This window comes from Haliotis rubra, unplaced genomic scaffold, assembly GCF_003918875.1.
Source record: "Haliotis rubra isolate DU_JTF1 unplaced genomic scaffold, ASM391887v1 Scf271, whole genome shotgun sequence".
Lineage (NCBI taxonomy): Eukaryota > Metazoa > Mollusca > Gastropoda > Lepetellida > Haliotidae > Haliotis > Haliotis rubra.
Window position 1 is genome coordinate 1,168,214 of NW_025766792.1, and position 24,928 is coordinate 1,193,141.

Consider the following 24,928-nt stretch of genomic DNA (forward strand, 5'->3'; position numbering starts at 1 on the left):
AGTATTGTTATTCTACTTTTATGTACCTGTTAGGGCAAATTTAGTGTAAATTAAAGTGATTTCATCTATCGGTAAAATAGCACAGGTTTTGGTCACATGCTTTATCTACATATAGGCTCGATTGCATTAATTTCCGTACATTTAATTTGAATTTGTTTATTTTCACTCTGTAAAGTGTATCTGTCAGGAAAGATACATGTAGTAAATTTGTGTGTATGTTTTACCTAGCCTAAAATGGAGATAAATTTGATGTAAGGAACCCTTTGAACTTCGTCAACTTATGCTATTGTAAAAGGTTTGTAATCAGGATATATTTCACCTTTCAACCTGTATCAATTACTGTAGTCTTATTTTGTATATTATCCTATCTGCTTCATGTTATAAGGTACAGTTACTTTGAAATAGGACATAGGATTTATGGAACTCCATTGTAATTCAGGCCTTTGTTTTGTTTACAGCTTTTTACTATATATAAGCGATCAGTGTAATTTCAATCTAAGGACTGAATAAATACGACACTGACAAGCAGTTTGCGTTGAAGTCAATACACCAGAGCGCAGACAGCACAGTAAAAAGATCTTAAATTCTTCTCATAAGATAAGACCCAACCATGTCATCATCATCAGAATTGTCTCCAGACAACCTTCCTACATCGGGAGAGTCACAGGATGAAGCATCATCATCGGTTAAAACACAGAACAAGAAGTCATCTTCAGGCAAGGCTGCATCACAGGACAACACAACCCAGGAAAGACCTCCGTCAGTTCACAGTGAATCCTCAAATCGGTCTAAATCAAATCGTTCAAGAGTGTCCAGTAGATCGAACATTAGTTCAGTGATAGAGTTGAAAAGAGCTGAAGCACAATCGGCTCGTGTTGAGCTACAATTCGCTCAGAAGGAGGCTGAGCTTTCGCTTAAAAAGGCTCAAATGGACTCTGAATTATCTGTAAAAAAGGGCTCAACTTGACTCTGAACTCTTCATAAAGAAAGCTCAAATGGATAATGAGCTCAAAATCCTGGAATCACAAAAGAAAATTGCGGTAGCGGAAGCAGAAGTACAGGTTCTAGAATCAGTCGACAGACAATCAGAACAGCGATCACCACCACCCCTGCTCCTACCATACGACGACCCTGTCCAAAAAGTCACGAGATACATATCAGACAATATTCAGACAGGAGATCACTCCGTTGAAATAGTCAATCAGGAACAAGTGCAACAGATAGCTCAAATGAAACCTAACACTTTGCTTAACCCCGGAGGCACCACCATACATACCAGATTGCAACTCTGACTTCATGCGCTACCTACTTCGCAAGGATCTTGTCCTCTCTAGACTCACGAACTTTAACAACAAGCCTGAAGACTACCCTATTTGGAAATCTGGTTTCAAGAGTGTGATAAGTGAACTTAAGTGCTCACCAAATGAAGAATTTGACCTACTTTTGAAATGGCTTGGCACAGAATCCAGGAAACAAACCCTCAACATCAGAAAAGCCAACCTGCATGACCCAGCTGCCGGTCTACAACTGGCTTGGAGAAGGCTGGAAGAAAGATATGCATCACCAGAGAGGATTGAGGCAGCCATCAAGACGCGTCTAAACGCTTTTCCTACCCTAACCATGAGAGAGTGTTCTCAATTATTTGAACTGTCTGATCTAGTTTGTGAGATTGAAGCCATGATGTCAGACCCTACCTACAGTCATCTTTTCGCTTACTTCAACTCCTCTCTCGGAGTCAATCAGATTGTCGACAAACTTCCCTTTCCTCTACAAGAAAAATGGTTGAACCACGCATTTGGATACAAAGAAAGGCATCACGTTTCCTTTCCGCCTTTTTCTGTATTCTCAAAGTTCCTCTCGGATTTAAGCAGGTTAAGGAACGACCCAAGTTTCAACTTCAGCAGGACTCCGCAACATGTCAACAACAGGTCTCATGTTAATCACCCATCTTTTCCACGTCCTCGAACAAGTGTACAGGCAGCCAGAACTGATGTTCAACCCCCTAACAGCAGAGATCAAGGTTCACCTAACCCAGGCTTAACAGGAGGGTCTACTCCACATGTTTTGTGCCCACTCCATGAAACACGTCACTCGCTCAACGAGTGTAATGCCTTCCAAACGAAGCCCTATGAGGACAAGATTGACTTTCTGAAATCTAAAGGAATTTGTTTTAAGTGCTGTTCATCAAACCAACATCTTGCCAAAGAATGCAATGAACACATTCAGTGTGCCAAATGTCATAGTACAAGACATTGTACCGCTATCCATTGCGAGAGGTTTATCCCCAGGAAAGAGAATGGCGGGGAGAACAAACACAACAGCGATTTGTCTTCTCAAAAGAAACCAGTGTCTGCTAAATGTACTCAAGTATGTGGAAACCTGTTTGAAGGGGAAATCATGCTCTAAAAACATTCTCGTACTTGTGTACCCAAAGGGACAGAAGCATAGAGCTACGAAGTTATATGCGACAATAGACGACCAAAGCAATGCGTCGCTATGTAGCACATTCTTCTTCGATCTGTTTGACGTTGCGAGCAATGATTATCCATACACAATCTCATCATGCGGTGGTGTTCAACAAACTACAGGACGAAGAGCATCTGGATTTATTGTAGAATCATTGAATGAAGAAAAGACCTTTGATCTACCTACTCTGATCGAATGTGATGCTATCCCCAACAACAAGCAAGAAATACCGACTCCGGAAGTAGCACAACACCACAGCCACCTGAAGGAAATAGCTGCATTCATTCCCCCGCTCGATGAAGAGGCATCTATCCACCTATTAATTGGACGAGATCTGCCAGAGGTGCACCATGTATTGTCGCAATTAACTGGACCTACAAAATCCCCCTATGCACAGAAGCTACCGCTCGGATGGGTGATAGTTGGCGAATCTTGCCTTGGGAAGATTCACCCTCCACAGACTGTAAATGTGAACAAACTTTATACGCTGGCTAATGGGAGACCATCGGTCTGTCAGCCATGCCCCAACAACCTCCGCGTAAAAGAAAACACTTGCACCGATGACCATACTGACGCACACGAAATAGGAAGTGATATCTTCTTAACTACCAAGGACGATGATAAACAAGGGAAATCTTCAGAGGATAGGGAATTCATCGATCTGATGGGAAATGAAATGAAAAGGAATTCAAAGGGAACTTGGGTAGCCCCCCTACCCTTCAAAGAATCAAGACCAAGGTTACCAAATAACCGAGCCCAAGCATTTCATCGTGCTAAAACCCTAAGGTCAAGTCTGCTTAGGGATGAGGAAAAGAGGAAACATTTCATAGATTTCATGTCAAAGATACTAAACAGTGGCCACGCCGAAATAGCTCCCGCATTGGATGAACAGGAAGAATGTTGGTATCTCCCTATCTTCGGTGTATACCACCCCCGCAAGCCGTCGCAGATCCGGGCTGTCTTTGATTCTTCAGCAACTTACCAGGGCGTGTCCTTGAACTCAGTCCTACTGCAAGGACCAGACCTTACCAATGAGCTTCTAGGGATTTTACTCCGCTTCAGGCGTGAACCTGTCGCTGTCATGGCTGACATCCAGCAAATGTTTCATTGCTTCGAAGTACAAGAGAACCATAGGAACTTCCTGCGATTCTTCTGGTTTCGTGACAACAACCCAGAACTGGAACAGATAGAATACCGAATGAAAGTCCACGTCTTCGGCAACAGACCGTCTCCAGCGGTTGCAACATTTGGCCTAAGGAAAGCAGCGCGTGCCGGTGATGCAACGTTTGGAAAAGATGTCGCTGACTTTGTTGAGAGAGACTTTTATGTAGATGACGCTGTCGCATCATTTACAGATAAGGAAACAGCAATAGACCTCTTGAAAAGGACAAAGGACTCCCTTGCTACAAATGGCAACATACGTTTACACAAAATAGTGTCTAACAGCAGCAATGTTATGCGCGCATTTCCAGCAGAAGACCTAGCAAAGAATCTGAAAGACTTTGACTTAACGACAGATCAGTTACCTATGCAGAGAACACTAGGAATCTCATGGGACATTGAAGCCGACATGTTTAACTTCAGCATCTCAGCAGCAGAGAAACCATTCACCAGACGAGGAGTACTGTCAGCAGTGAATAGCATTTTCGATCCGATAGGGTTCTTAGCTCCAGTGGTGATTGAAGGAAGAATGATCCTCAGGGATCTTATCTCCAGTGGTGTAGGGTGGGATGAAACCCTTCCTCCAGAACATTACGACAGATGGAAAACTTGGAAGAATTCCCTCAAATCTCTCGAAACTCTCCACATTCCTAGAATGTTGGTTCCTGTCTCTTTTGAACTCTCCACAAGCAAAGAATTTCATGTGTTTACCGACGCTTCCGAGAAGGCGGTAGCTGCAGCAGCCTATGTGAAGGCGAAGAACGATGAAACGGAAAACCCAGATTGGGGATTCATCATGGGCAAAGCTAAGTTAGCTCCTGTGAATGGTCACACCATCCCTCGCCTCGAACTATGTGGAGCAGTTCTTGGTGTGGACATCGCGCTTGGAGTATCGAGACACCTTGGTATACCTTTGACTGATATTGTGTACCATACGGATAGCAAGATAGTTCTGGGATACATCTCCAACAACACGAAGAGGTTTTCAATATACGTCACAAACCGTGTAGCCTATGTGAGAAAATACTCCTCACCAGGACAGTGGCACTACATCTCTTCACAAAAAAACCCAGCCGATCAAGCTACAAGGCCTGTAGCTGCCAACCTCATGAAAGACAGTCCGTGGCTCCTTGGACCAATCCAGGACCAATCAGAAGACGATCAGCAAACACCTGATGTGGTCATAGACAAAACACAAGAGGAAAAGACACCTGTTCAAGACAAACCAAAAGCCAATACTAACTGTCTAGGATCCTATAGATTTGAGAAATTTTCTCAATGGAAAAATTTGGTGAGAGCAGTTTTATCTCTAAAGAACTTTGTAAAGTCAAAACTTACAAATGGGAACACTGACGATAACTCGGATGGAGCGGGCCCACATGAACTCTCTTCGACAGAAACATTCATAATTAAAATTGTTCAAGGGGGAAGTGTTCAGAGAAGAAATGCAGTGTTTGAAGACAAAGTCTTCGATTGCAAAGAACAGTTCAATAATAGCCTTGAGCCCTTTCATAGACACTCACGGTGTACTGCGCGTCGGCGGACGACTAAGAAATTCAGAACTTCCATGTTGTGAGAAGAACCCGGCAATAATCCCAGGAAAGCATCACATTGCTTTACTACTAGTGAGGCACCATCATGAACTTTCACAGCATCAAGGTAGACATTTCACCGAGGGGGGCTGTAAGGGCCTCAGGTTTATGGATAGTGGGTGGGAAACGCCTCATAAACTCTGTTTTACACAAGTGTGTGCGGTGTAAGATGTTCCGAGGTAAACAGGAATCTCAGAGAATGTCAAATCTACCAGAGGACAGGACCAGACAGTCTCCACCTTTTTCTTACGTTGGTGTGGATACCTTCGGCCCATGGGAGGTCGTATCTCGTAAGACAAGGGGTGGGCTGGCCCACAGCAAGAGATGGGCCTTACTCTTCACATGTCTAGTCACTAGGGCTATTCACATCGAAGTCATCGAGGAAATGAGTTCGTCATGCTTTGTCAATGCTCTACGTCGCTTTGTGGCAATTCGTGGAAATGTGAAGCAGTTCCGTTCTGACAGAGGGACCAACTTTATTGGGGCTACAGAAATGCTCCAAGTGGATACTGTAAATGTTGAAGACACCCTGATCAAGGACTTCTTAGATGGTAAAAGAATCAAATGGATCTTTAATCCACCCCACTCCGCGCACATGGGTGGAGCATGGGAAAGACTGATAGGTGTAGTGAAAAGGATACTTGGCAACATGACAAAGGATGTATCTTCAAGGAAGTTCACGCATGAAGTACTCACTACGTTCATGTGTGAAGTGTGTGCTATTGTGAACGCTCGACCCATCACAGCAGTATCCAGCGACCCAGAGGACCCCGAAATACTGTCCCCGTCAACTCTACTTACACAAAAGACATGTCATGAGGTTGTTCCTCTACAAGGGTGTCAAGGCGATATTAAGGATCTATATCGCAAACAGTGGAAACAGGTACAACTACTCGCAGACACTTTCTGGAGCAGATTTCGGAGTCACTACCTCAGCACTCTCCAGACTAGGTCTAAATGGACAGAGGACAGACCTAATATCCAGCGCGGTGACATAGTGCTACTGGAAGAGAGGAACTGTAGTAGAAATGAATGGCCCAAGGCCATTGTGACTGAAGCCATCAAAAGTGATGATGGTAAAGTGAGGAAAGTGGTGGTGAAAACTAACCGCGACGGACAACCTGTGTGCCTAACCAGACCTATCGGTGAACTTGTTGTTCTGCTCAGAGCAGAAAATTGACATTTGTATTAGGACGTTGCAGAATTAGTGCCTTTTTGCAGTTAAGGTTTTAAATGATTTCTCTTGTAGTCCATCCTGTTTGATGTACTTTGATCAAAGTTGTTTTTTGCCTTTTTTATATCTGTTTACAGTTTATATTAAGGGCATTGTCTGCACCAAATATATTGTGCTAAGCTACGGAATGTCTCATAGAATTGTTCCCAGTTCAAAGGAAGGATAATTTCTGCCTTTATTACATAATGCTTGGTGTATTTTAATGTTCTTAATTTCATGTTATATTTTAAGTGTCCTTTTGTTATTTTTCGGTAATATATCTCATGATATATTAGGCGGGGAGTGTTACGTTACATCAGTAACAGTAGTAGATTACTCCTTCTGAACAGGATTTGTCACATTAGGTTGATGAAATTATCTCCCTTTGATTACGTCCGTCAAAGGCGTATTTTTTTTTATAACGGTCTTATTTAACGTCAGGGGTTTAGAGTTATCGCGCTTGGCAAGCAAGAGGCTCCGGCCATGCTTTATGGGCAGTAAAATGGAAAATTAGGAAATAATAAGTCATCCGATTGCATCGGAACATATAGGACAACTAAGATGTAAGTACTCTTCATTTCTTACGTCTAGAGTATTGTTATTCTACTTTTATGTACCTGTTAGGGCAAATTTAGTGTAAATTAAAGTGATTTCATCTATCGGTAAAATAGCACAGGTTTTGGTCACATGCTTTATCTACATATAGGCTCGATTGCATTAATTTCCGTACATTTAATTTGAATTTGTTTATTTTCACTCTGTAAAGTGTATCTGTCAGGAAAGATACATGTAGTAAATTTGTGTGTATGTTTTACCTAGCCTAAAATGGAGATAAATTTGATGTAAGGAACCCTTTGAACTTCGTCAACTTATGCTATTGTAAAAGGTTTGTAATCAGGATATATTTCACCTTTCAACCTGTATCAATTACTGTAGTCTTATTTTGTATATTATCCTATCTGCTTCATGTTATAAGGTACAGTTACTTTGAAATAGGACATAGGATTTATGGAACTCCATTGTAATTCAGGCCTTTGTTTTGTTTACAGCTTTTTACTATATATAAGCGATCAGTGTAATTTCAATCTAAGGACTGAATAAATACGACACTGACAAGCAGTTTGCGTTGACGTCAATACACCAGAGCGCAGACAGCACATTGTGGTCTGGGTGAGATTTGTGTTCATATTTAATATGATACCAGAACAGAAGAGAAATAAACATGACGACATTGTAAGGTTAGGGTGGCGATGACACCTCTCTTGACCTGAATAAGATGGCAGGAGGATATACAGGTCCTTCTCCAACATCTGAACGCCCAACATCACCGTATGCAGTTCACCATGGAATCAGAAGCTGACAACAAACTCCTCTTCTTAGATGTCCTGGTCCAGAGACAAGGAAACAGGCTCAACACCAGCGTGTACCGCAAGCCAACCCACCAGTATATCTATTCCTCCTCCTGCCATTCTATTCAGGTCAAGAGAGGTGTCATCGTCACTCTAACCCGACGAGCCAAAAATATCTGTTCTACACCCCAATCTCTTAGTGCCGAGCTGGACCACCTCAGATATGTTTTCACCAAATACAACGAATACCCTTCCCCCTTTGTCACCCAGACCATCAACAACACCCTCGACTCAACAACCAAACCGCCCCGACAACAAACAGCCCCCTTCACTATCAGTCTGCCATACATAGGATCAACTAGCCATCACATCCGAAGACTCTTGAAGCAGCAAGCTGACATTGACGTCACCTTCCAAAGAGGCAACAGCATCCAGAACCTCTTGCAAGCCACAGGAAGACCAAGGTCGTCCCAGAAGCAAGACCCCTCAGGTGTGGTTTACCACATAGAATGTGACTGCGGTGACTCCTATGTTGGAGAAACATCAAGGCCACTCACCCTCAGGATCAAGGAACACCAGGCGTCAGTCAGGAAAAATTATTCTAAATCAGCCATTGCCGACCACATCAAAGCCCATCCTAACCACAACATCAAATGGGACAAGACCAGAACCATAGTAAGGAACCAGTCAGACTACAAAATCCGTAAACTTTTGGAAGCAGTACACATCAAGAAAATAGGACCTGCCCTCAACAGAGATGAAGGATACTACATTCCCAGTGCCTACCATCACTTGATAATATAATCAATAATATTCCTTGTGTACATTACCTGTTTCATTCCAACCATGTACATCAACCCCACCAAGTGTATAAACATCCACCTGGCTTCCTATCAGTTATATAAGCTCTAACTCAGCCCTTGTATGTCACCCTTTTGGCTTCCTATCAGTTTACTCTATCTCTCATACAAACGTTGTACATCAACCTCATCTATTGTATAAACAACTCATTCCCTATCTACTGTAACAACAACTCCTGTATATATTCTCTCAATTTGTTGCTCATGTATCACTTGCTTGACAACGACATTAGAACCTTTGTCGAAACGTGCCTCCACAGAATAAAAGAAGCTGTATATCCATAATAATTGTCATTATTCTTAAACCTACATCATCAGTTATATCTAAACCTGGACGATCAGTTATATCTAAACCTGGATCATCAGCTATATCAAACCTGGACCATCAGTTATATCTAAACCTGGACCATCAGTTATATCTAAACCTGGACCATCAGTTATATCTAAACCTGGATCATCAGTTACATCTGAACCTGGACCATCAGCTATATCTAAACCTAGACCATCAGTTATATCTAAACCTGGATCATCAATTATATCTAAACCTGGTTCATAAGTTATATCTAAACCTGAATCATTAGTTATATCTAAACCTGGATCATAAGTAACATGTATATCTAAACCTGGATCATCAGTTATATCTAAACCTGGATCATCAGTTATATCTACACCTGGACCATCGGTTATATCTAAACCCGGACCATCGGTTATATCTACACCTGGACCATCAGTTACATGTATATCTAAGCCTGGACCATCAGCTATATCTACACCCGGACCATCAGCTATATCTACACCCGGACCATCAGTTATGTCTAAACCTGGACCATCAGTTATATCTAAACCTTGACCATCAACTATATCTAAACCTGGACCATCATTTATATCTAAACCTGGACCATCATTTATATCTACACCTGGACCATCAGTTACATGTATATCTAAACCTGGATCATCAGTTATATCTAAACCTGGATCATCAGTTATATCTAAACCTGGACCATCAGCTATATCTAAACCTGGACCATCATTTATATCTAAACCTGGACCATCATTTATATCTACACCTGGACCATCAGTTACATGTATATCTAAACCTGGATCATCAGTTATATCTAAACCTGGATCATCAGTTATATCTAAACCTCGACCATCAGCTATATCTAAACCTGGACCATCATTTATATCTAAACCTGGACCATCATTTATATCTAAACCTGGACCATCAGTTACATGTATATCTAAACCTGGATCATCAGCTATATCTAAACCTGAACCATCAGTTATATCTAAACATGAACCATCAGTTATGTCTAAACCTGGATCATCAGTTATGTCTAAACATGGATCATAAGTTATATCTAAACCTGGACCATCAGTTACGTCTAAGCCTGGATCATCAGTTATATCTAAACCTGGACCATCAGTTACGTCTAAACCTGGACCATCACTTATATCTACACCTGGATCATCAGTTATATCTACACCTGGACCATCACTTATATCTAAACCCGGACGATCAGTTACATGTATATCTAAACCTGGATCATCAGTTATATCTAAACCTGGACCATCAGTTACATGTATGTCTAAACCTGGACCATCAGTTATATCTAAACCTGGACCATCAGTTATATCTAAACCTGGATCATCAGTTATATCTAAACCTGGATCATCAGTTATATCTTAACCTGGATCATAAGTAACATGTATATCTAAACCTGGATCATCAGTTATATCTAAACCTGGATTATCAGTTATATCTAAACCTGGATCATCAGATATACATAAACCTGGATCATGTTATATCTAAACCTGAATCATGAGTTTTACCTAACCTGGTTCTTCAGTTATATGTAAACCTTGATCATCAGTTATATCTAAAGCTGGACTATCATTTATATCTAAACCTGGACCATCATTTATATCTACACCTGGACCATCAGTTACAGGTATATCTAAACCTGGATCATCAGTTATATCTAAACGTGGATCATAAGTTATATCTCAACCTGGACCATCAGCTATATCTAAACCTGGACCATCACTTATATCTACACCTGGATCATCAGTTATATCTAAACCTGGACCATCAGTTACATGTATATCTAAACCTGGACCATCAGCTATATCTAAACCTGGACCATCACTTATATCTAAACCTGGACCATCAGTTATGTCTAAACTTGGATCATAAGTTATATCTAAACCTGGACCATCGGTTACGTCTAAACCTGGATCATCAGTTATATCTAAACCTGGATCATCAGTTACGTCTAAACCTGGACAATCACTTATATCTTAACCTGGATCATCAGTTATATCTAAACCTGGATCATCAGTTATGTCTACACCTGGACCATCACTTATATCTAAACCCGGACGATCAGTTACATGTATATCTAAACATGGATCATCAGTTATATCTAAACCTGGACCATCAGCTATATCTAAACCTGGACCATCAGTTACATGTATATCTAATCCTGGACCATCAGTTATATCTAAACCTGGACCATGAGTTATATCTAAACCTGGATCATCAATTATATCTAAACCTGGATCATCAGTTATATCTAAACCTGGATCATAAGTAACATGTATATCTAAACCTGGATCATCAGTTATATCTAAACCTGGATTATCAGTTATATCTAAACCTGGATCATCAGATATACATAAACCTGGATCATGTTATATCTAAACCTGAATCATGAGTTTTACCTAACCTGGTTCTTCAGTTATATGTAAACCTTGATCATCAGTTATCAGTTATATCTTGAGGTCCATATGGATCTGGGTTATGGAATTTCCCCCATGGAATGCTTATTACCTTTTCTCTAATTGTAATACTTGCATTAAATTGTAATAAACTTGATGTAAATTGTAATAATAACGTAAATTGTAATTAAAAATTGACGTAAATTGTGTTACGCAAATTGGAATAAAAATTGACGTAAATTGTAATAATTTTCGTTACGGTAAAATGTAATAAATATTTACGTAAATTGTAATAACAGTTTTAATCTCTCGTATATACGCGTGTGTTTGTTTGTCGTTACATGTCATACATCATATAAGCTTGTTAGGGCGATAACTCAAGAAAGAAACCATGGACTTTGTTCAAATTTGGTACCAAGGTATATTGGCGGGATTCACCGACACCAGTGAAATTGAGTGGCCTTGAGATAATTAGCAAGGTCACAGCAAAAATCTGAGGGTTTTGCCAATATAAAGATTGTTAGCGCGATAACCCAAGAAAGAATTGACAAACCTTAGCTGAATGACGAAAATGACATTGGTCCTGATATATAATCGATATAAAATCTCTAACTGTCCTCTGTATCATGTCTTTTCGCAAATATCTGTAGAGGTTTGATATACAGTCAAATCCCGATGAGTCTAATGCCGGTGTCTCGAATATTATGCATAACTCGAAGTACCTGTCGGTCCCGACCATTCCCTGTTATAGTTGTCATCATTTGATTTCCTGTTACACGAATTCGTCTCATAAATACACACGATGACTCGAGAAGGAAATTTGGTCCCAGGACATTCAAACAACAGCAATATTGTATACATAAGCCGAAGTCAGTCAATGAGAAGTTGATTGGTGTAGCAAACTGATCCAATTAAAAAAAAAGCGCGGCTCACACCTTTCCGCCATTGACAGGTGAGTTCAAAAGGCAGATTATAGTACTGTCGGAAATAGAAAAAAACTGTATTTTCTCATTTATCTCTACAATTTATGTAGTTCATATGTGAAAGTGTGAAATATCTGTTAAACTAAGTTCGGCCTAACTACAGTTTCGGTGGTAGAGAGATAGGAAACGGAGAAAAAGGACATATGTATGTATGTATGTATGTGTGTATGTGTGTGTGTATGTGTGTATGTGTGTGTGTGTGTGCGTGCGTGCGTGCGTGCGTGCGTGTGTGTGTCTCAAACCAGTATATCTAACACACGTACCTGCATGTAGAGTCGGAGTAGTGGGTGGGTGTTCTAAGGAGTACATCTACGAGGGTCATTCAAAAAGTAGTCAGCATCACCTATAATATGATACAAATGCACAATTTTATTTTTCTACATATTATCTGTCAGCTCCAAGCAAATAGGTTTTGCTATGTTCCAGCCTCACGATCCCCATTTTGTGTGACTTTGTATTTTGTCTTGGTACTCCCAAAAATTGTAAAGTCTGAAATAAAATGCATCACAAACTTCAGGAAACAAAATATGCAAGAAACATTTGTGTATACTTGAGATTGGTAGAATTCCGCTAGCATGAAACTTAGATATTGAACTGCACAAAAAAAGCAATTTGAAACTACAATCGCTTGTTCAAATGACTCCCCCTTCTGTTTACTGAAAGAACTCGAGAAAGAAATGATGGATTTTGTTCAAATTTGGTACCAAGGTTTATTGACAAGATTTACCAACACCAGTTGAATTTAGTGACCTTGAGGTCACAACGAAGTTTTTAAAGGTCACAGCGAAGGTGTAACAGTTTGGTACATGCCAAGCTTGGTAGCCGCGAACTCAGGAAAGAGATTTTGATCCAATTTTATATCAAGGTGTTTTGGCGGGATTCCCCCTACACCGATTGATTGGAGAACTTGTGCTCATTTTAAGTTTACAGTGAAAATTGTTTTGCACATGTCTAACTTTTTAGTGCGAAAACACAAGACAGAATCAATATGTTTTGCTTAAAAGTAGTTTCAAGATGTGTTGGGAGTATCGTCTAACGCCAGTCAAATTCAGTGACCTTCGGATTATTTTCAAGGTCACAGCGAGTATTCTTGCGATATCTCCAAAACTAATGGATGGATTTTTTTTTTTATTTCACTTTATTTCTTTTTCGCACTGGTACAGTTTTATCCTTCATACACAACAATATTTCAAATACATAACACAATTAAAAAACAAGCATAAGTGAGATCGAATAGATCATGTAAACAAGTTGTGGCATGATAACCAGAAAGTCGTGAACTTCTATATTTGCATACAGAGTATGCATTATGTTTATGGAGATTGTAACTGTGGTTTAATTTGGCTTTGAGACTTTCAAGGGTTGGACGTTTATTTGCTAGTTTTCTGGAATATATATATTCCTTTGTTATGATAAATATCAAGTTCAGAACATCGTTACGTTTTTCATGAAAGCCCAAAAGGACTTTTTTCGGATCCAGGTTTGTAGTAGTGTCTGTTTTATCTTCACTCCAATTTAAAGGTCTTGCCACAGCCTATTTACGTATCTGAAATTCAAACATCAAATGAACAATGGTTTCTTTTTCAGCCTTGCAAAACGTACATAGTGGTGATTCTAATATATTATAGTTGTATAGGTCTTTATTGGTCGTGGGAATTCTGTGGACAATACGATATTGAAACCATCTTTCCTTAGTGTTATGAAAAGCTCTGAATGGTATAAAATGATAGGTATTCCATAAGTCAGGTGGAAAATTGTGATGAAGGTCGTTTTCCCATTTACATTGATATCCTAAACTTGGAATAGATTTAACCTTGTTTAGTAGCGTTGTGTAGAAAATATTGCAGCCTTTCTTATTTTCATAGAGTATTTTTACATTCGGGGTAATAAAGGGTAAATGTCTTTGCTTTGTCAATATCGTAGCTTCTTGCTTTGAATATTGTTTTATTGAAGATAATATTCCCGCATATTCTAAGAAATTTGTCTCTACTCTATACATCTCTTTAAACTCAGTGAAAGACAGAAAGGATTCGTCATCTTTTAATACGTCATTTATACATTTCACATTTGCTTTTAAGTAGTGTTCATATAAGATAGATTTGTTTCCAATTTTTATATTGTTATTTGCCCAAATATACTGTTTGCAAAAGTCGGATTTCGTGTAAGGGTACCGTTCTTGTAAATCAGCCCAAGCTTCCAGAACATCTTTCCAGAAAAAGATTTCAAGTTTTGAACGTTCAGATCCGTCTAAGATTATAGTTGTATCGTCTGCAAACTGTGTTAGCAAATATTCTAAGTCCAACATTTTTATCCCTGTTATTTTGTCATTTTGACGGAACATGTGACCAAGGATTTCTGCGACTTTATTCGCACCGAAATTACAGACGAGGCTAGTTTATACGATATGTTAAGGAGTGATATAGGTCTGTGGTTTTTAAGGCCCTGTGTTTGGCTTACCGAAAGTTCACCTGTTTTGAATGCGCGATTCAACGAGTTAATCAGATATATGTTAACATCATGCCAAAAGAATTTGTAAAATTCTGCAGTAAATCCAGATGGTCCAGGACTTTTATTGTTTTTCGTATTTTTAAGAGATTGAAGGACTTCATCATATTGTAGTTCGCCCCCCCAGGGATTGAGATTCTTCTTCAGTTATTTTAGGTATAGTGCAATTTTTTAAAAGTTCTTCAAGTTCTACATCTTTTATTTCTTTACTAGTATATAGATTCTGAAAGTAATCTTTGGTATGTTTAATAATATCTTTAGCTTCAAATATACAATGTAGTTCCATGTGCAGTTTCTAATTTAGCAACGGATTTATTGTGAAAGTTTTGTTTTTCAAGTGACAGGAAGTATTTCGACAGTTTCTCTCCCTGTTCATACCATTTCGCTTTCGATCTTAGTATAATGCCTTCTGTTTTGTATCGGTTAAGTTCTAAGTGTTGTTCTTTGAGTTCATTTATTTCTTTTAATAATTTATCTTTATATAGGGGCGGTGGGGGTAGTCTAGTGGTTAAAGCGTTGGCTCGTCGCGCCGAAGACCCGGGTTCGAATCCCCACATGGTTACAATGTGTGAAGCCCATTTCTGGTCTCCCCCGTCGTAATGTTGCTGGAATATTGCTAAAAGCAGCGTAAAAACCAAACTCAGTCAGTCAGTCTGTTATCTTTGTATTCTTGGTTCATAGCTGCATCTAATTTGACGTCAAGGTTTTCAAGTGCTTCATTGGTTTCCTTATCTGTTTTAATTCTTTCTTTCTTCTTTTTAGATGAATATTTAATTGTATATCCTCGAATATTACATAATAAAACTTCAAAGAATATTTGTTCGTTTATCAAATCGTTCGTTCGACACCTTGGTACCAAATTTGAACGCAGTAACAATCTCTCTATTGGCAAATCCCTCAGATTTTTGCTGTGGCCGTGCAAATTATTTCAAGGTCACTCAATTCAACTGGTGTCTGTGAATCTCGCCACGACACCTTGGTACCAAATTTAAACAAAATCCATCACAACCTTATATGATGTTTGAAATGCAATGAAAAACGAACACACGCGTATTTACTAGCGATTGAAACTGTCATTACAATTTACGTAAATATTACATTTTACCGCAGCTAAAATTATTACAGTTAAGGTAAATTTTTATGACAATTTGCGTATTACAATTTACGTGAATTTTTATTACAATTTACATTTTTATGACAATTTACGTCAAGGGTTATTACAATTTGCTGCAAGTATTACAATTTAGGTTTTTACTACAATTTACGTCGGAACATGGGGTCCTGTGGAAATCTGTGCATGGTGACACCATCGCCCAACCCCTAGGAGCAATTGACGACAACGCAATGATGCGGGATGTCTTCGTTGATGTCGAGAAATCATCAAAATGATGAGCTTGCTACACTTTCTATACAACTAACTGAAAAGCCTTCCTCATATGACGTCACTGCAGTGCTCTGGCGACAGAGTTACGTAACCTGTCTGGTTTCGTTGGCGGGCGAGAGTGAAGCAGGCGACTTATTGGCAACGTTTCATCGCTCGGTATTAATTAACATGTTTTTTAAGAATGAATTTGGTGTTCCGTATAAGACTAACAACAAATCTTTCATATGTAATAGTTAAAAGAGTACAAAAAAAACAAAGTTAATCAACAGTTTCTTGAATAATGCTTTTGATTTCTTTCACATAATGTGGATCGAGCAATAAACTATTATTAAATTTCCAGAAGCCTCTACCCCTTTCTATTTTTGTGAATTCAATATGTAAAGAGATTATGGAGTGATCAGATCGATAACTAGGTTCTATTTTAGTGCAGGTTATTGAGTTTTCCATGTTTTGACTTACGAGGAAAAAATCTAACCGTGCTTGTTTTAGGGGTTTAGGCTTTCTCCAAGTGTACCTGCGTACATTTACATTGTTTGCTCGCATTGTTTGCTTGCAAAATAGCAGGAAAGAGTTCCTTCCGTTCCCCTAACTCTAAACCAAGCCCTAACTTAAATTTTGGACTTTTAATCATTTTGTGAGTTCTCTAGTAATTGTTGTTTTAAGTTTTGTTTATAATTCTAGAATATTTATACATATTATTTGGGATGGGGGAATGGGAGGAACTCTTACCGCAATACACAATACTCGCTGCCTAAGTGCACCTTTTAATCCTTGTATGTGTGTCTGGGGTTCTATATAGAAAAATGGAACAAATTTGTTTACCCTCAACAAAATCAAAAACAATCATGCAAAAGTCAAATATAGCATCGAACCTAGAAATATAATAAGTTGTGGGTATCCAGTCTTTTGGCAACTAATTTGGATGTTTTGAGGAAAATAATACTGAAATAAATAAAGTAGCCTCGATACTCACAGTGCATGGTGGTGTCCTATAATCCAATATGAATCTTGTGAAGTTAGCAACACACAATACACAATTACCCCATGCACAGATACACTTATTTTATCAAAGTCCATGAATGTCTGCCATGGTGGTTCATAGTATCCAGTACGTCTGTACATCATTTTCCTACATGAAATCCTGTCCATTAATATCAATATCACAACGCACAAATACATATAGTAGTAGGTAGTTCATAGTATCCAATAGTATCCAATACGTTTGTACATCATTTTCCTATATGAAATACACATAGTTCAACAAAATCCATGAATATCTGGTAATTCAGTGTGTTGTATATCTGTCAATCTATAATCCACAATTTCAACACCACATGCGTTGACAGAATGAAGATGCTCCCGTTCGCGTGATACAGAGTTCACGCGCACAATCTGCACGTGCGATTCATGTACAGTGAATACTGTCTGTGCGACAACTCATTTTTTAAACAGGATATTGAAAAGACATTTGATCTCTGCAAAAAATGTTTTCAAATCATGTAAACGTTAAGAGGTATATAAAAGGTTCAATTAACTAAATGCCTTTAATAAAAAGGCTGAAGAGTGGTTAAATCACCGGAACTTAGTGTAAGAAGTATGATACGTGTTTATTCTTCAAGAAAGGACTTTCTCTTTAATGTAAACACGATTGTTTTAACCACAAAATGTCTGTCGATGATCAATCACGCCTTTTCCATTGTGAAGAAGGTGCATTTGGTTCCTTAACCTCCAGGTGAGGTGAGGTGAAATTGGGTTTTACGTCGTGCTTGAGAATATTTCGCTCATATGACGACGTGCATGCGTGTGTATGTGTAGGTGCGGCTGCTTGTACTAGCCCAGACTTAAGCTGGTTTTATAGTGCTAGCCCACTGAGATACCATGCCGCAGTGAAGCATGAATACCCCACTCAGACACATTATACTGACTCCGAGCCGACCAGTCCTTGTTGTACCCATTAAATGCCGAGCGCCAGGCAGGGACCAACAAGTACCATATTTTAACGGCTTTTGGTATGACGCTGTCGGGGATCGAACCCGCGACGTTCCGCTCTCCGGGCGGACGCTCTAACCACTACACCAAGGAGGCGGTCCCTTAACCTCCAGGACTACTTCCACTCCTACAACGCGAACGCGCGTCCACAACTTCTCATTTTCGCGGATTTCGTTGGCCTTTCTGCTCAAAATTGCGCGTCGTTTTTTTTTAGCATGGCGGGTATGTCTGTTTGAATACTCATGTTGTTGCTTTGCTCCCGCACGATCTTCCGTTCGCCGATTATGTCATCCCGATCCGACATGTTAACGAAAGTAGCAATAATGCTGGGTGGCGCTGTTGGTCGATGTTGACGTTGATACTCACTTTTGGGTAGTCGATGAGCAGTTTTGATGATCATACTGTCAACTCTATCTCGACTGAACTTTAGTTTTTCAACACAAAAGTCCCTCAGCGTTTTCTCTGAATTTTCATTTGGTATTTCCGGGACACCATAAAACATCAAATTCGGTTTACGGTCGTGAATGTCTTTAAGTGTACACTGACGTTCTAAGTTAGCATGAGCCTGTTTAATGGCCGCCAGCTCGTCGCGGAGTTTGGTCATCTCCATGTCATGAACAAGTACCTCGTGTTCAACACCTTCGACCTTGGTCTTTAGCTCATTCAGTTCTTGTTTAATTCCGTCAATAGAGTCTTTTAGTTCACATTTAACGTTAACAATCAGCTCACTGATTCTCTTCTCGGAAGATTTCACGATCTCCTCCATGTTGGCTGTGTTTTCCCTCGTGGTCATAGTGGAAAGTTATTTGGCGTGAGAAAAACCAAGAAACGTTGTGGTATCCATCGCAATGATTTTTGTTGGGCAAAATGACTTATTACAAATTAATGTTATTAATTTTACCGTCTATAGAGTCATTTGGCAGAATTGCTTCGGATAATCTGTGGGTCGGTGACGGAGCGAGTTGTTTAGCGTGGCCATGCACAACCGGAAGACTTACCATGCACAACAGGAAGTCTTCGCAAGCACAACCGGAAGTCCTCCCATGCACAACCGGAAGTCCATGGATGGATTATTGCAAGATTCAGTTATGGACATGTGGCGGGGTTAATAGCTATGTTTGTGACAAACGCTTTTTCACTACTAATTTTCAAATTTTTGTTAGCAAATGGTTTCTATAATTTCATGTTAATTCTACCAGTTGTGAAATTCTTCGTGACAAGTCCTAAAAAACAGAGATTATTTGTGTATGTTTCGAATATTAAAGTTAATTGTTATTCATTATGGAGTTATTTTCGATGTTGACGCAAGGACATATTTTACGAGGAATAGCTTTCAATAATTTACTGTTATTTCTATTACATTTTGAAGTTCTTCATAGCATATCCAAAAATAACAGGATATTGTTTATTTTCGCTTTTAAATGTACGTTTATTCTTCTTCATTTTCGAATTATTTTCAATGTTGACGCAATGATATATTTGAAGTTAATTTTATGTTTTGATCACAAGTGATTTATTATGATTTATGTTTCGATCATACATTCATATATTTACGTTGTCATCGTTAAAACTGGTTCGTATTATTTTCTTCATCATATATCTACATATTACTGTAGTTTTATGAGAGGGAATTTAATGTTACATTTGCTAAGGATATCTTGAAACGCTGGCGCCTGGTTATTCCGTGCCACACAGCAGTCAATCTGTCTACTCATTTGTTGTATTTGATTAATGCATTTAAAATAAAATGTAGAAATGCTATTGAATTGTATCATTTGCTTCAAGGAATCGTTCATGTATGCTCGCTATCAAAGTAAAATCAAACTTCTTTCTGTAAGGTATACAATGTATGTTGACACCGTAATTGTCATGGGTAGACTACAGAAATCATTTATTTAGTTTCACCGCTTAAATTACAACAAAGAAATCAACGAATGGCATCTCAACGAACGATAAGAACAATGCTTATAACCTACGAGGGCAAACATATCGGGGATAATTTGTTTTTATACGATATGCACCGGGTAAAAAATATCACTTTGTCATGGTGACATGACATCATGAACAATGTTATGACGTCACGTTGCTTCTAAGAAGCCGCCTTCTAAATACAACGATGACGGGGGAGCCTGCCTTTGTTGGAAAGTAGATTATCGCGTAATTTCCTGAATTGAAGACTTCGGTTATAAATAAAAAAATATATTCGTGACCATATCACACTATGTTAACGACCTAAATACCGGCATATCCCTTCTCTGGTTCCGAAAATACCAAGATTTAGACAGTTGTGTTGTAAACATGATATGACAACGGCACTCATATTTATCTTCTATAAAGTCGGCTGTATTCCAACCATGAGAAATGTCGTCAGTGAATTGAGTTAACCAATGTCCAAAGTGCACCTTATATTTCACAAACTAAAAGCTAATGTGAACTTTACATTAAGTTAAATCACAAACAAACAACCATTTGTGAGATGTTTGTGTTAAACATTCTTCAGCGCGCGCTCTGGCATAATTATATTTATATGTAAAGGCAGGACACTGGGTAGCTGGGTGATTCAAGGATTAACTTGTGATGCCACAGATATTGGTTTGACGCCCTACCCAATGTAGATATGTACAATTGATGCCCTTGAGTGTGATGTGACATCATAACCAACTATCTCTCATTTTACACTCTATTTCTATTTTCAAAACATGCCCCAAACATTTACTTAAGCTTCTGATGTCTTAAGAATCACATAAACACATGTGTATGTTTTACCTTTAGTAAACTGTGCTGAAGGTGTCCTGCATACATTGCTTCTCGTGCATACTGTTGAGAACACCTATATTATTGATAAAGGACGTGACACATAACCCATGCATTGATTAGAAAACACCAAATTCAGTTCAAACAGGGGATACCTGCAGTCAACCCTCCACCCTGCTAAGGGTGAAGACTTCAGACTCTTAAATTTTCTACAGGTACACTTCCACCCTGTCTGCATAGTGGAAACAAAACATACTCTATCAAATTTCCATACTTAAGGCCATTGTAAGGTTATAATAGCACAACATACGTTATCGAAATATTGATTTATGGTGTTATTGTGTAAGTCACAGTTCACATAGCCCGACAATACTCGGAATTGCATCACTTCTAGGAAACTGACTGCGCGCCATTGCTGTACTAGCTCCGTTCACAGATACCTACCTGCCCTACACCTGTTTCGCACTAAGGTTTCTGGAATGGCGAACTGTCCTGTAAGTATTCAATAGCTAATTTGACATTTGTCTTTGAATCAGCTCTGTGATTGTGGATTGGATGGTACTTTTGTCAGAGGTCGTGTCAGGTACATGTGAGAAGGTGGGCGGTGGGGTAGCCTATTGGTTAAAGCGTCGTTTTGTTGACAAACCAAATATCCTCGCTTTATGATATTCTTAAGTGTGAAAAACTGTAAATATTGGTGAAAATAAAAATGGTATTTTCACTGAGTAGAATAGCATGTTATTTCACTGAGTAGAATATCACTTTTGCCTGGAACTACTTTCTGCTCAAGGGCTAGATTGCATTTGGGTAGCGTAACAAAATGCAGACTTACTCGATGTCTTGATCTGCACCACTCGTGAACATATCAACTTTGTCAGACCACACGATGAAATATACATGTTATTGGACAACATTAACAAAATATCCTCTATATATTCTTCCATGATATAACAAAACCAAAATAGGCGTCTTTACAAAGTCTAGTGGTTAAAGCGTTTGCTCATCACGCCGAAGATCCGGGTACGATTCCTCACATGACTAAAATATATGAAGCCCATTTCTGGTGTCCACCGCCGTGATATTGCTGGAATATTGTAAACTTAAGCGTAAAACTCACTCACTCGCTCACTCACTCACTGTAAATTAAGAGATACGTCAATATTATATACGCCTATAGTATCATCTTACATTCAAACAGGTAATACCCTCTCCTATACTCTCACCTTGCAAGACTAACGTTCTATGTCCTATCCTTACTTCTACAAACACATACATATACTTTGACTTTCGAAAAATCTCATTGGAAATGATCATGGAGGTAATAAAGACGTATAAAGATATAAAGAAAACCAATGTTCATGGCGAGACACGTCAGCACTATATACATCTATAGGATTACCTTACATTCAAACTGGCGTGGCAGATGATGTGTCATGGAGGTCGAAGGTCGAAGGTTAGACTGTTGGATCATTCGGGTGAAATCCGATCGTATGTTGCTGACAGATAAAAGACCAATCTTGGATTCAAACCCACGACCAGCAGATCATGTCAAGTTAGATTGGGGTATTAGGTCTGATATATATTTGTCTGTTTATAAGGAGTATGTCAGTCAGGATTCACTTCCGTGTTACATATATTGCAGGCGAGAACTAGGCGAAATAGCCAAACCCTGATCGATGGCCCAGACATTCAATGGGGACAATGGCATCGACTACAGACGCAAGTAAGAGGAATCTACGTTATCAAACAGGGTGGATTGGTCATCTACGTGGGAAGGTCCAAAGATATAAAACAACGTCTGAAGTCACACTGCTACGGGGAGCAAGCCATCGACAGACATATTGGTCGTGCCCCTGCCCCGAGGCTCAGCTACAACTATGTGCCTGACCCCAACCAGAGGTTTAATGAGCACTGTTATATACATCACATTACTGAGTTGCAAGGTCAGCGGCCGAGGTACAACATAAGAGAAGGAGATGCGTGTGCCCAATGTGAGAGAAGATAAACGCGGTGACAAGGATATAGAATGTGCGATTCTCTGAAATGAAATCCAGAATGTCATGAATCAGTTAAAGAAGGAGATTTATCTGACTTGCCAAAAGCTGACTGAATAATGTGTATATACATGTGACATTGTGTTAATCTTTGCCACGTTCATTCACGAAGATATATAAGAGAGTGAGTGAGTGAGTTAATATTTATCGTCACATCGGCAATATTATATAAAAGAGAAATAAACATGATGACATTGTACACTTTGCGTCCTATCTTTTCTTTCTGACCTACATCTTAAACCTGGACCATCACATATATCTAAACCTGGAACATAAGTTATATCTAAACCGGGACCATCACATATATCTAAACCTGGAACATCAGTTATATCTAAACCTGGATCATCTGTTATATCTAAACCTGAATTATCAATTACATCTAATCATGGACCATCACATATATCTAAACCTGGACCATCAGTTATACCTAAACCTTGATTATCCGTTTTGTCTAAATCTGGATATCAGTTATATCGAAACCTGGTTTTTCAGTTATATCTAAACCTGGACCATCAGTTATATCTAAACCTGGACCATCAGTTATATCTAAACCTGGACCATCAGTTATATCTAAACCTGGACCATCAGTTATATCTAAACCTGTACCATCAGTTATATGTAAACCTGTACCATCAGTTATGTGTAAACTTGGATCATCAGTTATGTGTAAACTTGGATCATCAGTTATATCTAAACATGGATCATCAGTTATATCTAAACCTTGATTATCAGTTATATCTAAACCTGGATTATCAGTTATATCTAAACCTGTACCAGCAGTTATGTTTAAACTTGGATCATCAGTTATGAGTAAAATTTTATCATCAGTGATATCTAAACCTGGATCATCAGTTATATCTAAACCTGGATTATCAATTACATCTAATCTTGGATCATCAGTTATATCTAAACCTGGATCATCTGTTATATCTAAACCTGGATTATCAGTTATATCTAAACCTCGATTATCAGTTGTGTCTAAACCTGTTTCATCAGTTATATCTAAACCTGGACCATCACTTATATCTACACCTGGATTATCAGTTATATCTAAACCTGGATCATCTGTTATATCTAAACTTGGACCATCAGTTATATCTAAACCTGGACCATAAGTTATACTAAACCTGGACCATCAGTGATATCTAAACCTGGACCAACAGTTTTATCTAAACCTGGACCATCAGTTTTATCTAAACTTGGACCATTAGGTATATCTAAACCCGGACCATCAGTTATATCTAAACGTGGACCATCAGTTATATCTCAACCTGGACCATCAGTTATATCTTAACTTGACCATCAGTTTTATCTAAACCTGGACCATCAGTTATATCTCAACCTGGACCATCAGTTTTATCTAAACTTGACCATCAGTTTTATCTAAACTGGACCATCAGTTTTATCTAAACCTGGACCATCAGTTTTATCTAAACCTGGATTATCAGTTGTGTCTAAACCTGGATCATCAGTTGTGTCTAAACCTGGACCATCAGTTGTATCTAAACCTGGATTATCAGTTATATCTAAACCTGTACCATCAGTTGTGTCTAAACCTGTACCATCAGTTATGTGTAAACTTGGATCATCAGTTATGTGTTAACTTGGATCATCAATTACATCTAATCCTGGATCATCACATATATCTAAACCTGGACCATCAGTTATATCTAATCCTGCACCATCAGTTATATCTAAACCTGTACCATCAGTTATATCTAAACTTGGATGATCAGTTATATCTAAGCCTGGATTATCAGTTACATCTAAACCTGGACCATCAGTTATATCTAAACCTGTACCATCAGTTATGTGTAAACCTGGATCATCAGTTATATACTTAAACCTGGATCATCAGTTATATCTAAACCTTAATCATCAGTTATATCTAAACCTG

General features: G+C 38.8%; 1 protein-coding gene across 1 annotated transcript; it reads left to right on the forward strand.

Moving 5' to 3' along the window:
* The first annotated feature begins 7,775 nt into the window (after positions 1-7,775).
* LOC124280700 lies at positions 7,776-8,906 on the forward strand. The gene is made up of 2 exons (XM_046716687.1): positions 7,776-8,484; positions 8,902-8,906. Exons 1-2 carry the CDS (start codon positions 7,776-7,778, stop codon positions 8,904-8,906), a joined length of 714 nt encoding a protein of 237 aa, XP_046572643.1.
* The last annotated feature ends 16,022 nt before the right edge of the window (positions 8,907-24,928 follow it).